Here is a 14,321-nt window from a genome sequence, read left to right as displayed (position 1 = left end):
GGTATCCTGTAGACAGAGCTAATTAAGCATTGGTTCCTTTTGGCTTCCTTCTAATGGTTAGAGAAGGGGATAAGATAGCGGGAATTAATATTTGGTGATCAGTTACTATGTGCCACAAGTGTAATATCCATGTTACGTGACTTATCTAGTTCCATCCTCACAACACGTGCTAAAATAAATGTAACTATCCCTCCTTTGTAGATCAAGTAGATAAGATTCTCATCCTCAATTCTTCACTGCCTCCGTTTGCTGTGTGATTTTTCATTATTTCCCACAAGAGAAAGCAGAGGCTATTTCTTCACTGCAGTGATGTTGAGATTGGTCATGTAACTTACTCTGACTAAGTATATGTGGGAAGACATGATGTGAACCATAGGTTAAATGTTTGTGTGAATTAGCTTCTTTCATCCTGTGCTTCTGCTGTTCACCATTTAAAGAATCTACCTGTATTGCTACTATTTTGAGGAGAATAATGAAAAATGTAGAGTAGACCTAAACTTAATTCAGAGACTGAAGCCAAGCCAAACCAACCCAATCCAAGCTGAGCCCAGAACTACAATCTGCCCAAAGACTTGGTGAATGAATAATATATGCTTATTGTCACAAACCATTGAAATTTTGGAGTTGTTACACAACATTATTGCAGCAATAGCTGACTGATAAACTGGCTTAAAAATCATACTCTCAGTTAATTGGTCTGTTTCACTTTAAAACTTGTCCTCTTTATTACTTACTATACTACTATAACACAATTCAGTCTACAGTTATGAAAAATATTAGTGTTAATTGAAATCTTTTCAGTATCTTGATTAACTTATTTTTGCTTCCTACATTACATATTTATATATAAATATGTTTTTATATGTATATATATTTATTTGTGTATATAGGTATTTATATATCTGTTTATAAATATGTATTTATATATATATATATATGTATTTTAACCATCATCTTTTAATAGTGTCCTTGGGCATTTATCATAAAATCTAATAAACTTGACATATCCATACTGGTAACTTTAGGACTGAGCTATCTTGGTATAGGATATATTGCTTACGCTTTTTAAATGAGAAAGAGACAGTATTAGCACTCCAGGAGAATTATTTAGGATATTGCCAAAGAGTTACCCTCCAAATAATTAAATCCCTAGGTGGCTTATGGGGATTTGAAAATTTTTCAGGTTAAATTCATTTGGTATAAGAGAAGCCTCTGGTACCTCAGGTTGTATCCTCTCAGCTGATTTCAGCCATGACTGTGGTGGACAGTTGATGCAAGTTTAGTCTTAGTCTGATAGTGTCTCACTTCAAGCATGCACTGTGTGTTTTTCAGCCTTCTGCCCCAGAGTCTTCTCCAAAGATGCAGGAGCTTGCTGGACCCACTTGCAAGGGAAGCCTGGAAGTTGGGGAGTTAATGCCGTCATGACACTCCCAACCAGTGAATCATGAGGTTAGTGGACAAATGCTCTAGCTTTCTGCCACTGGGTGGGCCATTCTGGAAGGCTTATTTCTCAAAGGTCCAGGTGTAATTTCTCAAAGGTCCAGCCACCTTTGCCCAGCAAATGCATTGATAACCTTTTATTGATAGCTTCTCCTTCCCTGCCCTGCTCTCTTTACTCTTTCACTCCTGCCTCCCAGGTTCATCTCCCAAGTAAACTACCTGCACCCAAATACTTCTTAGGCAGGAACCCAAACTAAGACAGAGGCATTTCCTAGAAGTTTAGGAATAAATGCTTCCCTTTTAAACCCCTATCGTGGCAGGGGAGATTAGAAAGGCAAGCTCAGAGCTCATTGGGTATGCCCTCATGTTTTGTTACTTGTGTCACATTGCCAGATGACCATTTGGCACCAGGAGTGCACCAGTGCCACACACTGGTCTTGAAAAGGATCTGGACCACATTCCCAGTTATTGGCATGTGCTTACCTTGGTTTTTTATTGAGGAGACATGTTGCTGTGACACAGAACAGCAATGAGGAGGAATGACCTTTAGTGCTCAAAGCCTGACTCTATGACTCAACAGATACCTTTGAGCCTGTCGCTAAACCTCAGTTTTGACTTCTGGAAAGTGAGGATAATAATACCAACCGCATTAATTTGTTGTGAAGATAAAATGAAAATCATGTAAATGTGAGGTTTTATAGATTGCAAAATACCTTAGAAAATATTAGAGTCCCCACTGCATGTTCATTACGAACATCAGGAGTAAAACTACTTGTGTCCAACTTACTAGTTATGTAACTTTGGGCAGGTTGCTCTTTGTACCTATTTCTTCTTCCTTCAATGGAGATAATAACAGTACCTACTTCAGAGGGTTCTTGAGAAGATAAAATGCATGGAAAGAATTTAAATGGTACCTGAAACATGGTTAATAAATATTAAGTATTATTATTAATAAATGTTAAGTATTATTAAATATTGTGTATAATTAAACAAGTTATTGAGTGCCTGAAGTAGGCAAAGTTCTGTGCAGGAAGCAATATTGTTGTGTTGTATTGTGTATTGTATTGTAAGCATCTGATGTTACTTACCTTGATAAATATAGCCCTGTATTCAAATATGTACAATATCAAACAGTCTGTACAGAAAGCCGATGGAAGGCTAGAGTTGAGCAGAGCAGGCACTGAAGGATGGTTACTATTGTGACATATGGAGATGCAGACTGGGTGTTTTGGTCAGCAAGAGGTACAAAAGCAAAGGTACAGATATGGGAATGTCGTGGGATTTAAGGCTAGAGAAGTGTGTTGGGTCCAGATTGTAGAGTTCAGAATTGCAGGCCCTGGAATCTGGATTCTCTCTAGAGAGCAGGAGAGACCCACTGAAGGACTTTTGAGCAATGTGATGTGAACAGACCACCGCTTAAGAAAATCAACCTGACGGCGCCTTGTGTGAAAGAACAGCAGAGGGAAGGCCTAGACACCAAGAGATCAGTTGAAGGAAATGTGCAGTACTCTAGAGGTGAAGTGATAAGGGCCTGAACCAAACTAGGGCAGTGGTAGCAGAAAAGTCAGGACAGATGTGAGAGGCATATTGTTAAACAAGCCAAGAGGATGATAGGTTCTTTACTGGGTACTCAGAACAGAGCTTACCCACCTGGTTCACCTTAACACATAGCATAGTCAATATACAAATAATCAGGGATTCATACACAGGTGCACAGCACATTCATACTTATGGTATACTTTTGTGGGGTTCACAAAAGGTAACCTCTCCACCATGAGGCTTGTGCTTTATCATGCTGAAGTCCTCTGAAAGGTGACACCGGAAACATTTAAAGAGGAGTTAACAATAGGTAGTAGCAAGTGTACATGTTTCTTGAGCAGTAACTATTCCTGCTGATGAATTATTCATGACGTTAGATTGACCCTGTAAACATTACTGCAGAGTCACTGGTGAGTATTATTATTATCCTTATTTTACAATTAAGAACATAATGGTTCAAATTGAGAACGTTCTATGCTCTCAAATCCTGCCCATCCTTTCATTCTTTTCGCAAATGTCATTTCCTTCCTGAGAAATTTTCAGAGTTGGAAGCAATCTGAACTCACTGAATGCTTATATTCTTTCATCACATATAGAGCTTGCACTAGAGTCATTTGTGTGTTTGTGTTATTTCATGTATTAGATTGTAAGTTTCTTTAAGATAGAGGCTTTTGTATTCATTTTTGTATTCCCCATAGAATCCTAGTGCCTGACACATAGTAGGGGACTCAATAAATGTTTGTAGAATTGATTAAAGTGTGAACACTAAAAAGCCCGAGTCTGCTATGGATATGTTTATTTGAATGTATAATTGGTAGTTTCCCCATGGATCCCTTCAAGAGTGTGTTGATACCTTAGCAGCTCTTTGAAGTTATGGTGCATTTAATTAAATGTGTTATCTTTTTAGAGTTCTTGTACCAAGAAAATGGATTGCATATTATAATGTATTCATTGTTCATTCCAAAAAAAGACCTATGCATCTGTTTAAGTATTCGGTTAACAAAGATACCAGAGATGAGAAATAACAGGTGTTCCAAGTAATTACCAATTCTAGTCAACCAAAAATTAGATATTTTAAAATCTTCTCTTTTCTGTTTCATATTCTTTTTTTTTCCTTTTGATCAGAAGTGATTCCTTCCTAGATAATTCCACATGGTTCTGTTTTTCCTATTGTCTTGACATTGTGTAAGAATTTGAAAGAGAATGTTGCAATCTGTTTCTCTGAACTGTGGTTTATCAAGAGGATCTGTTTTAAGCCAAAGAGAGTTTCCTTGTATGGAATCATGCCAGAAGGGTGTGTGCACCTTGCAGGCCTAGGAGGACTGCAGCCTCATGGAGTGATGCTGCTGTGGGGGCTGTAGGCTCCTGGCCCTCTTAGAGGGTGGATACTCCATGACTTCTATCATATAGCCTTTAGCTGCTGGCATCTGCTAGGCTTTGGAATACCCAACTCTGATTTTCTGGGAGGCTTTTCTGGTATTACGGCACTGTTTCTTAAATAGGGTTGGTCATAAGACCCACTTTGATTGCTTGTAAAAATGTTAAATCTCAGGCCTTACTCTAGAAAGAAACTCCAGGGGAAGGACCTAGAATGTCTGTTTTGTTTTTGTTTTTGTTTTTTTGTCAAGAGCCTCAGACAAGTCTTATGATCAGGCAAATTGAAACACTTTCATATACTGGCTTGAAATAACTGGCTGCAGTAACTTACACTTAACTGGCCATGTGAATATTTTCTTTTTCTTTCTTTCTTTTTTTTAGACCAGTCTCTCTTGTCACCCAGGCTGGAGTGCAGTGGTGCTCACTGCAACCTCTACTTTCTAGGCTCAAGCAATCCTCCCACCTCAGCCTCCCAAGTAAGCTGGAACTATAGGTGCATGACACCACACTTGGCTAATTTTTTATAGCAACAAGGTCTCACTATATTGCCCAGGCTGGTCTCAAACCCCTGGGTTCAAGTGACCCCCCTGCTTTGGCTGCCAAAGTGTTAGGATTTCAGGTGTGAACCACCGTGCCCAGCCCCATGTGAAACCCCCACTCACATGGGGCTTTCCAGTCTGAATGAAGAGCAACTTACATCCGCTCTCTAATTTAGTTTCCTCAACTGCAAAATGGGGATAATTATAGTACCTACCTATTGTTAGGATTTTAAAGAGGATTAAAATAAGTGATAATGTATGTTAAATACTTAGCAAATCACCTGGGACAGAGTAAGTACTCAATAAATGTCAGCTATATAGTGAACTCTTCTCCCCTATTATTATATCAGCAAACTTGCCTTCTAGAGGATGTTTATGTACATCCCTAGTTCACTTTATTCAGCAGGAAATCTTTCCTGTCTAATCTGAAAAGATTATTTGAAGATCCCCTGGGAGATCACAGTATTTTAGAATTGGAAAGGACTTAGATGCCTTATAATCCAGTACCCCAATTTTGTTTGCTCATTTTTGGTCTACTCCCTCTTCATTTTCAGCTAACTTCTGATTAATGTGTAGTTGAAGCTTATCCTTCAAGGACAGTCACCCTCCTACCAGCCACCTAGACTGGGAACCTGGATAACCTTCCAGACAAAGCCCTCTCATGCCCAGAAAAGGCCCTGCTGTGCTGTTCCTTTGATGGTTAGAAGGTTTGCCCATCCGGCAAACATAGCAGCTTTGCCTCCCTTGCCCAAAGAGAAGTTCTGTAAATGCTTGTCCTGAATTTTAAAAACCAACATGTTTTCCTCACTATTAGCCATCTAAGAGGTAGTCTTACTAAATTTTTGTTATGTTTGCCTAGTTCTCTGTCTACTTAGATAAACCTGAATCAGTGTTATCTTTATTAGACCGTGTATTCTTGAAAATCAAAGATTTCCATTTTTTCCACTGGAAAAATTCTAATTACATCATAAAGGCACAAAAACATAATGCTGATGCTGATGCTGATCATAAATACTCAGACTATTATAATGTCTTTGTCTCAGTAAAATTCTTTTGGTCCTGTGATTCCATCTCATTTTAAAGACAATTTAATGCACAATTAATCTTTGTCCCCTGCATTTCTCGAACCACTTCTTTGTGTGTGCTAATTTGTCAAGCAAAACTTTAACCAACACCTCCTGGAAATTTAGAATAGAGAATTTTGAGGCATTCATTTGATTTTCTTGGCATTTACTTCCTTAAAGAAGTCAAAAAATTATCGAAGCATGACTTTTTCATTCCAGAGACTGCATTGGCTATCCTTAATCAAGCTGTGCTTTTCTCAGTGTTCCCCATTTAATCTCCTAAAATACTTCCTAAGACGTTGCCCCCTACAATGGAATCAAAACTAAATGGTCTGTAATTTCCTCAAGTGTTCCCAGATCCTGTTGTAAATAATGACATTGTGCTGGCCACTTTCCAGTCTGAATGAAGTGACCTTGTAAAAATGTCTGCTTACTCTTCTATAACGTCTTTTTCTACTTTCTGTAGGGCTCTTGGATAGAGCTTGGCAAACAATACCTATTCCAAGAAACACCATTCTTCACCTCAGTCATGTTATTTCCTTCATATAGGCAGTACTGTATCCAGAGCTAAAAGACTTTTGCTTAAAAGTTAATTAGTATTTTAAAATAAGGAATTATAGGTACGCTGTGGCAGAAGGCCAGCCTGTATGACCTGTGAATATTTGAATTGACAGGAAGAAAATCTATTGTGGTTTGTAAACTCTTCAAGAAAATGTTGAACTTCCATTCAATCATTAGATAACTTTTATTGTAATCATGTTCAATATCTCTTTTTGATTTAAAAAAAAAACCAAAAAACATTTCCTGCATTATAGCACAAAACATTTAAAATTAATTATTCCAAGCTGGCAGTTAGAAAAGGAGTATTTCACTCTCTTGGTAGACACAGTTGTTCTTTCTGAGCAATTACATTGTATTCAAATGAGAAATATGTGATTTCTGGTTAAACCAATGCTTTCCGCCTCTTCCCCGCAAAGATGATCAGGACATCTGGTATTGCCTAGGAAAAAGCAGCTAAACTCACTGAAGGGGCAGGGTACTTCTCACATGAAGACAGACTAAAAATACAAAAACCTATTAGTGTGAAATAACAAAAGCTGAAAGGGGAGAAATAACTAGAACCTCTGAATCCCAAGCTATGTGGGACCACCAGCTATACAAGCTAATTAAAATTTGCAGCCCCCATTTTTTTTTATGGCCCACATGGGCATACGAGTTTTATAAATTAGATGCAAGTTACTGCAACTAAAAGAAGTTAAATAGATGGAGATATTGGTAGTGTTCAACCCAATGGCAGTGATTTTATTATTTTCTTTAAGAAAAACCAAAGAGTAATAAATTTATGGGAGCATTTTGGACTTGAGAAATCAAATCAAGATTTAAAAACATTCTTGGAAGTTATAAAGCTAACAAATAGACCGGCAAAATTTTTTCTTCATAAGATAAGAGCAAAATAACTATTTAAAAAATGGCTGTTTCTGATTTTCGGCAAAGTGATTACCTTTGCTTGTGCTTTCATAAATATAAACATTGCATGCATTTGTGGGGGCCAGTGTGTACTCTTTTACCTTCCCTTGGCATTGCTCATCTCTATCAAACACCTACAACACAGTGTGCTCCATTATAGGAGACAGGCAGCACGGTTCTATTTAATTAACTAATTGGATGACTCATCCTACACCTAAATTAGCATTATTAGGTCTTTTATAATGATTGTTGAAGCATTGTAAATTAATTTTCTTACTGGCTATAACCATTATTTGCTGCTATCACAATATTAAGAGATAATCCCATGCACAGTGGGAAATCTCTATGGGCAGAAAATCAATGTGGTCATCCTTAGATCACCAATTAGGAAACCTATTGTGTGGCAAAAACATCATTTCTATGCTGTAATATGATCAGATAACCATTAATTACATTCACTAGTAAGAATTACCTTCTTTGTTGGAGAAGTATTGCATTCCATATTATAGTTCAAAAATGTCAGGAGAAACCAGCAACAAAAACATCAATTTCTAAAAATGATACATGTAATCTAAATCATATTAACCTGACACGCTACATGTCAAGTTAAATTAGCATAAGCTTTGTTACAGAACCTGAATAATATAGCTTATCTCTTAGCCCTTAGATGTATTGATTAAATAGGTCATCCTCACCTGCCTACAAATACAAATATAATCAAACTGCACTGTTCTCTAGGGAACTGAATGGCAAAAAACCTCTAGTAAGTGTCCAATCCAGGCCTGTTTCTTTGTCTAATACAGAGATAACAGAATGAAGATAAGCAAGTCCCTGCAGCCTGGTGTGTTACTGTGTGTGTGTGCATGTGTGTGTTTGTGTCTATATGTGTAAATATGCTTACTTCCTATGGACAGAATCCAGGAGCTTTCTTGAGATTCTAAAGGGGATCTATGACAGACCCTTTGCCCCTCCAAAGTGCGCTGACTTAAAAGGTTTATGGAAGCAGCCACTGTGCCAGACTTCTGCATGATTTCACCATTCAGTGCCAACCTGAGGTCTGTCTTGCTTAGCTTGGCCGTTATAGCCTCCCTGGGCAGAGGTATGGTGTGATGGTCAAGAGAGGGAGCCCTACATTAGACTCTAGGGCATGGTCCTAACTCCTACCCTTTATAAGCTGTGCCACCTTAGGCAAGTTACTCTAGCTTCTTTGTGGCTCAATTTTAAGACATTACTCACCTCAAAAGTTTGTCATGACTATGTATATTCTCAGGGTGATCTAAACACCAGAAACCATAAAATGAAAGTTTAATAAATTTGACTACACAAAATTAAAATTGCTACAGGACTATAATGATCATAGATAAAAATGATACAAGATGATATATTTATTTTAAAATAATTCAACAGGACAGCAGAAGAGAAGCAGTGTGGTGGGAGTGGGGGATGGGTATTAAATGAATTAAGTTTTTGATATATTTTGATAATGCTGGGTAGGTATTTGGACCATAAGAATTTATTAAGCTATTCTTTCTATTTTGTGTATGTTTGAAATTTTCTGACGAAAACATTTAAAAGTAAAAATAAAGCATTTAAAAACCATAGACAATATCATAAGAATAATGACAAATTAAGAAAAAAGATATTTGTAAGATATATAACACCTAAGGGACTAATTTCTCTGATATATAAAGAAGCCAACAAATCAATAGGAAAAAGAACAACAAAGTGACATTTTAAAAAGAGAAAATGGCTAGGCACAGTGGCCTATGTCTGTATTCCCAACACTTTGGCAGGCCAAGGCAGGAGGATCACTTGAGGCCAGGAGTTCAAGACAAGCTTGGGCCACATAGCAAGACCCCATATCTGAAAACAATAAAAATAATAAGTTAGCTGGGCATGGTGGCTCAAGTCTGTAGTCCTGGCTGCCTGGGAGGCTGAGGCTGGAAGATTGCTTGAACCCAGAAGGTTCAAGCTTCAGTGAGTCATGACTACACCACTACACTCCAGTCTGGATGACAGAGTGAAACCCTGTCTCTAAAAAAGTTCAAATTAAATTTAAATTTAAAAAATAAAAATAAAAACAAAAGAAGTGCAGTCGATTTACAGAAAAGAGGAAAACTACATCAAGTAATGCTTATTTTATTTTTATTATTTTAATAAGATTTAGATATTATTTCTTTTAATTTAAATACATATATTTGTTATACATTTCTATTTATAGTTTTATGAACTGAAATTTTATTGTATTTAAAATACATTAAGTAATGATCATTTTATTCATAACAGGAGAAATACAAATTAAAACAGTGAAAGCTGACTTTTGACTGATCAAATTGACAAAGATCAGAAAATTTGATAGTACATTGTAGGCGAGTATAAAGTAGCACAACTTCTTTGGAGAGCAATTTTATAATATCTGTGAAAAGTTAAAAAGCACATTCCTTTTAACTCATAAATTCCATTTCTAGGAATTAACTTCATATATACTCACACATGAATTCAAAGCAAAACATATATGGATATTCAATACAGTTGGTTGTAACAGCAAAGCATCTGCAATGTTCTAAATATCTGTCGGGAGGGAAGTGGTTAAATAGATTATAGCACATCTGTAGAATGGAATACTAAGAAGCAGTTTTAAAAATGAAGCAGCTCTACAATAGCAGTATGAGCTGATCTCTAATACATTGAAAATGAAAAAAGCAAGAAGTATAACAGTATATTAGTACACGGTCACTTGTGTAAAAACATATACATGTATATGTTTGCATATGCACAGAATATGATGTATCTCTAGAAGGATATACAAAAAGTATAGCAGTGGTTGCCTTAGGAAATGGGAAATGAGGTAGGGAAAGATATAGGCATGAGAGGGAGTCTTACCTTTCACTCCATATGCTTCTGTTCTTTAAAATTTTTTTTTTAACCATGGTTTTATATTAGCTATTTGCAAATTTATTTTTTACATTTAAGTACTTAGAATAGTGTTGGTATGTATCAAATACTCAATAAATGTTATCTACTCTTATTATTATTCCACTGTTACTCCAACCACCATTTCTGGCCCTATCTTTCACTACATCACTGCAAAACCTTTTTACAACCATTAAAGCAAGTAATAACCAGTACCCAAATATTCCATATGGTTTGCTATTTCCATGCTTATATTCATGTGCTTATGTCTACTTGGAAGGCCATTTTTCCATCTTTACCTGTTGCAATTCTACTCATCCTTCAAGGTCCAATTCAAATAACACCTCCTTCTAAATTGTATACTACCCCTATAACCTTGAAATGTTTATGTAATTGTATAAGTCTCAGTTTTCTTATCTGTTAAATGAGATATAATAGAAACCATAAAGATTAAGTGTGATAAGGTGAGTAAACCTACTCATGCATTTATTCAACATCTATTTCTTGGCTGGGCATGGTGGCTCATGCCTGTATTCCCAGCACTTTGGGAAACTGAGGCAGGCAGATCGCTTGAGCCCAGGAGTTCAAGACCAGCCTGGGCAGCATCATGAGATCTTGTCTCTACAAAAAGTACAAAATTTAGCCAGGCACTATTCAGGAGGCTGAGGTGGAAAGATCACTTGAGCCTGGGAGGTTGAGGCTCAGTGAGCCTTGATCACACCACTGCACTCCAACCTGGGCAAGAGAGTGAGACCCTGTCTCAAAAGAAAACACACACACACCCATATATTTCTTGACCAACTATTTTATATAGGGATTACAGTATTCACTAGGGCTAGAACCATGGAAAAGTTGACAATATCTCTGTCCTCATGAAGCTCACAGTCTAGAAAGGAAATTTGAATACAGTTGATAAATGCTATGGCAGCTTTAAGCATAGGGTATGGAAGTACAGAGGAGGGGCATCTAACCAAAAAAAAAAAAAAAGCAAACCCACAGGGGAGAAATAGTTGGGTTGGAAAGAAGGTCAGAAACAAAATCAGATTTGTTTTGCTTCAGAACTTTAAGTGATCTTAAAGAAGTTACAAGCAGGAAGCAGCAGATAATTTACAAAGACTAGTCTTGGTACCTCTCAGGGTCATTTGTCTCTGTGCTTCTGATAATCTAAGGAAATTCACAGAAAACAGCCAGTATCCACCTGCTCTTTGCCCTGACAGTTCTCAAGGAAGTGGTCCTCCTGCTGCCCCAAGCCTGTCAGCCTCCGTGAAACCAAACCTTCCAGACTATAATACACAAAAGTAAAGTCTTTGACTGAAGAATCAGGCAGATGTAGTGTAGTAGTGTAGCTAGGAGAAATAAAAGTTGAACTTAACTGTTCCTTTGTACCAACTAAGGAATGGGGACTTCCAGTATTAGGAGTTCTGACGGATACCCCTCCTCAGCTCTCCAACCTGCTGGCTTTTGCCAGAGGGGCCCTCCTCATCTGAGCTCCCTTTCCTCCCTCTGGTTTCCCCACCCCTCCTAATCTCAGATCTGTCTTTAAGTTCTCAGTTAGGTGACCCCAGTGCTCTCTGGGAGAAACCCTGCCTTTTTTCTCAGGAGGGAGCTACTTTCTATGGCTCCTTCTCATACTTGCAAACTCAAGCAGGGCTTGGTCCGGACGTAAGTTGAAGTTCCCCACTCAGTCTGTAGCATCCAGAAGACTATTTTCATTCCCTTAAGAAAATTTACAGAATTTGATAAAATCTGCCTGCCCCACAAGTGTACAACTGATAAGCTGTAATACATTTGAGCACTGAATTTTTCAGGAATATGCCTCTCCTCAGTTCCAATCCTTTAGGGCCATCAGGTTTGGCAGGCAAGCATATTGAAGACTGAGTATGAAGTTTGTTTTTATTAAATAGAACATCATTGGCATTTTCTTCCAAGATAAAATGGCTACATAACTAGATATGTCAATTCACAAAGATGGAGATAACCAAACATAAGGTGATATGGTTTGGATCTGTGTTCTCATCCAAATCTCATGTTGAATTGTAATCCGTAGTGTTGATTGTGGAGCCTGGTGAAAGGTGATTGAATCATGGGAGTGGTTTCTAATGGTTTGGCACCATCCCGCTAGTGCTGTCTTGTGATAGAGTTCTCAAGAGATCTGGTTGTTCAAAAGTGTGTGGCACCTTCCCCTCCCCTCTCTCTCTCCCTCTCTGTCATATGAAAAAGGTGCTCACTTACACTTTGCCTTCTGCCATGAGTGTAAGTTTCCTGAGGCCTCCCCAACCACACTTCCTGTACAGCCCTTGGAACTGTGAGTCAATTAAACCTTTTCTTCATAAATTAAAAGAAAGAAAGAAAGAAAATTTAATGACAGTCTAGGCTCCCCACTGGTGAGACATGTGTTCTCAGTGAAGTAAGTGCAACTTGTAACAACAATCGTTCATCTTCCTAGACTCCATAAAGGAAAAGAACATTGTTTTTAGCTTGGTTTTGACCTTCACCTTTAGGGACCACCACTACCATCAGCCCCTGCCATCATTATGCCAAGAAACATTTTTCTCTTACAACTGAGACCTGACAGCTTTACAGAAGCACCAAGTTAAGCTTGTTGAAAGAATGGGTGCTAGTTCACGTAGAGTAGCTCTGATGAGATCCTTTTGACTCTAGAGATCCTTCTGGTGGAGGTGAAGAGAAAGTTTTGCCAGTTCATACAGCTACAAGTTGAATAATTTCTCTTTCAAGTATTTAAGTTTGGTTTACCTTTTTTCGGGGAGGGGAGTAGAGTTTCAAAAAAAACCAACAAACAAGAGAAAACACAAACAAACCAAAAACCGCCAAACAAATATCTCTAAGCCAAAAATGAACCTCTGTGATTCTGCAAAAAAATCCTGGAGTAGGCTCGGGTATCTCCCCATGGCCTCTACAGCCATGCCCAGCTGAAACAATAGGTAAGAGAAGCTTGTATTAGTTTTGATCAAGAAGCCATGAGCTGGAGATATGATCTGGTTCAACAGCATGCACAATCACATGGCGTCCCAGTGGCACTTGTCAGACACACCCCCGGTTTCCAGTCTGCCTTTCCTTCAGGATGAAGCCCAAAGCCTCTCTGAGCATGTGCAAGGCAACAGATTTATGCTGCCCTCTGCTGGTGAGCAGCTCTACTGCAAATATTTTACAAGGAGGACTGAGTCTGGGTTGGTTGACTTCTTCCCTTCTCCCAGCCCCACCTCCTAGTAGACGCAAAGATAAATAACCCTGCGAGACTTAGAAGTTGAGTTCTGAGTGGGGCTGAGGTAAGAGTAGAGTGGTGGAGAATATAGACCAGGAGAAGCAGAAAGACCACAAACCAGGGATATGTCACTGTCAGAATCCAATCTAGCCTAGGGGGCTCATCTGTGTATTTGCTTTCTGGGGGGAAATTTTCATTTGAACTCTCTCATGACATTTGAGTTACTTAGTACTGAATGCATTTTGTGATGTATTCAGAAAATGCATTTCACTAATGCTTCCCTAATTCATGGGGGCTGCTGTTTTACCAGTCACCATGATCCTTAATCAGTGGAGTTGTATAGCATGTAGATAGTCTGTAAAAGTGCTTAATAAAAATCATTTAATTCTAAATTACATGAGTGCACTTAACCCTAAAGATATTAAAACTGATTGTTTGATGTATTGCCATGAGTAGGTAGAAATTCAAAAATAAAAGCTTCCTGCACTTAAATCAAAGAGCACCAAGCTCATAGTCACTCGCTACAAGCACATGCATCAGTGTCATGAAGCTGGGCTATGATAAACTAACCCATTTTGGGCTTTTAAACTGTAAATATGAAGTACTTGAATTTGATCAGAGATGAGATACCTAAGTGAGTTTTTCTGAGCAAAGTACTGTGTGTGACCTGATAGTTTGCTAAAAGCCTGTGGAGAGATCACCTGTCACTTATTTGCAGACTTGGTGAGGGTGGCAGTGGGGCAAGCTGCTGATGTTTGG

At 38.1% G+C, this 14,321-nt stretch overlaps 1 protein-coding gene and 1 long non-coding RNA gene across 24 annotated transcripts in view; one reads left to right on the top strand and one right to left on the bottom strand.

The window, feature by feature from the left end:
• Positions 1-14,321, top strand: part of LOC105477994 (uncharacterized) — a 164,336-nt gene that overhangs the window by 37,997 nt on the left and 112,018 nt on the right. For 20 of the 23 annotated variants that reach the window (XR_011625946.1, XR_011625943.1, XR_011625945.1 and 17 more), the window contains one exon: positions 1,333-1,449. Coding sequence is in view for 10 of the 23 variants with exons in the window: in XM_011734936.2 (XP_011733238.1) it covers positions 1,333-1,425 (93 nt within the window). In the remaining 13 variants the exon portion in view is untranslated. The other 3 variants (XR_011625947.1, XM_071100322.1, XM_071100321.1) reach the window with 3 other exon arrangements.
• On the bottom strand, positions 6,724-10,800 carry LOC139364313 (uncharacterized). Its single transcript, XR_011625954.1, has 3 exons — positions 9,918-10,800; positions 8,663-8,702; positions 6,724-6,959 (listed from the first exon to the last, which is right to left on the bottom strand). It is a non-coding gene; the product is annotated as an uncharacterized lncRNA (long non-coding RNA).

This window comes from Macaca nemestrina, chromosome 7, assembly GCF_043159975.1.
Source record: "Macaca nemestrina isolate mMacNem1 chromosome 7, mMacNem.hap1, whole genome shotgun sequence".
Taxonomy (NCBI): Eukaryota; Metazoa; Chordata; class Mammalia; order Primates; family Cercopithecidae; genus Macaca; species Macaca nemestrina.
The sequence above is the reverse complement of the archived record's forward strand: the minus strand, read 5'-3'. Positions and strand labels throughout refer to the sequence as shown.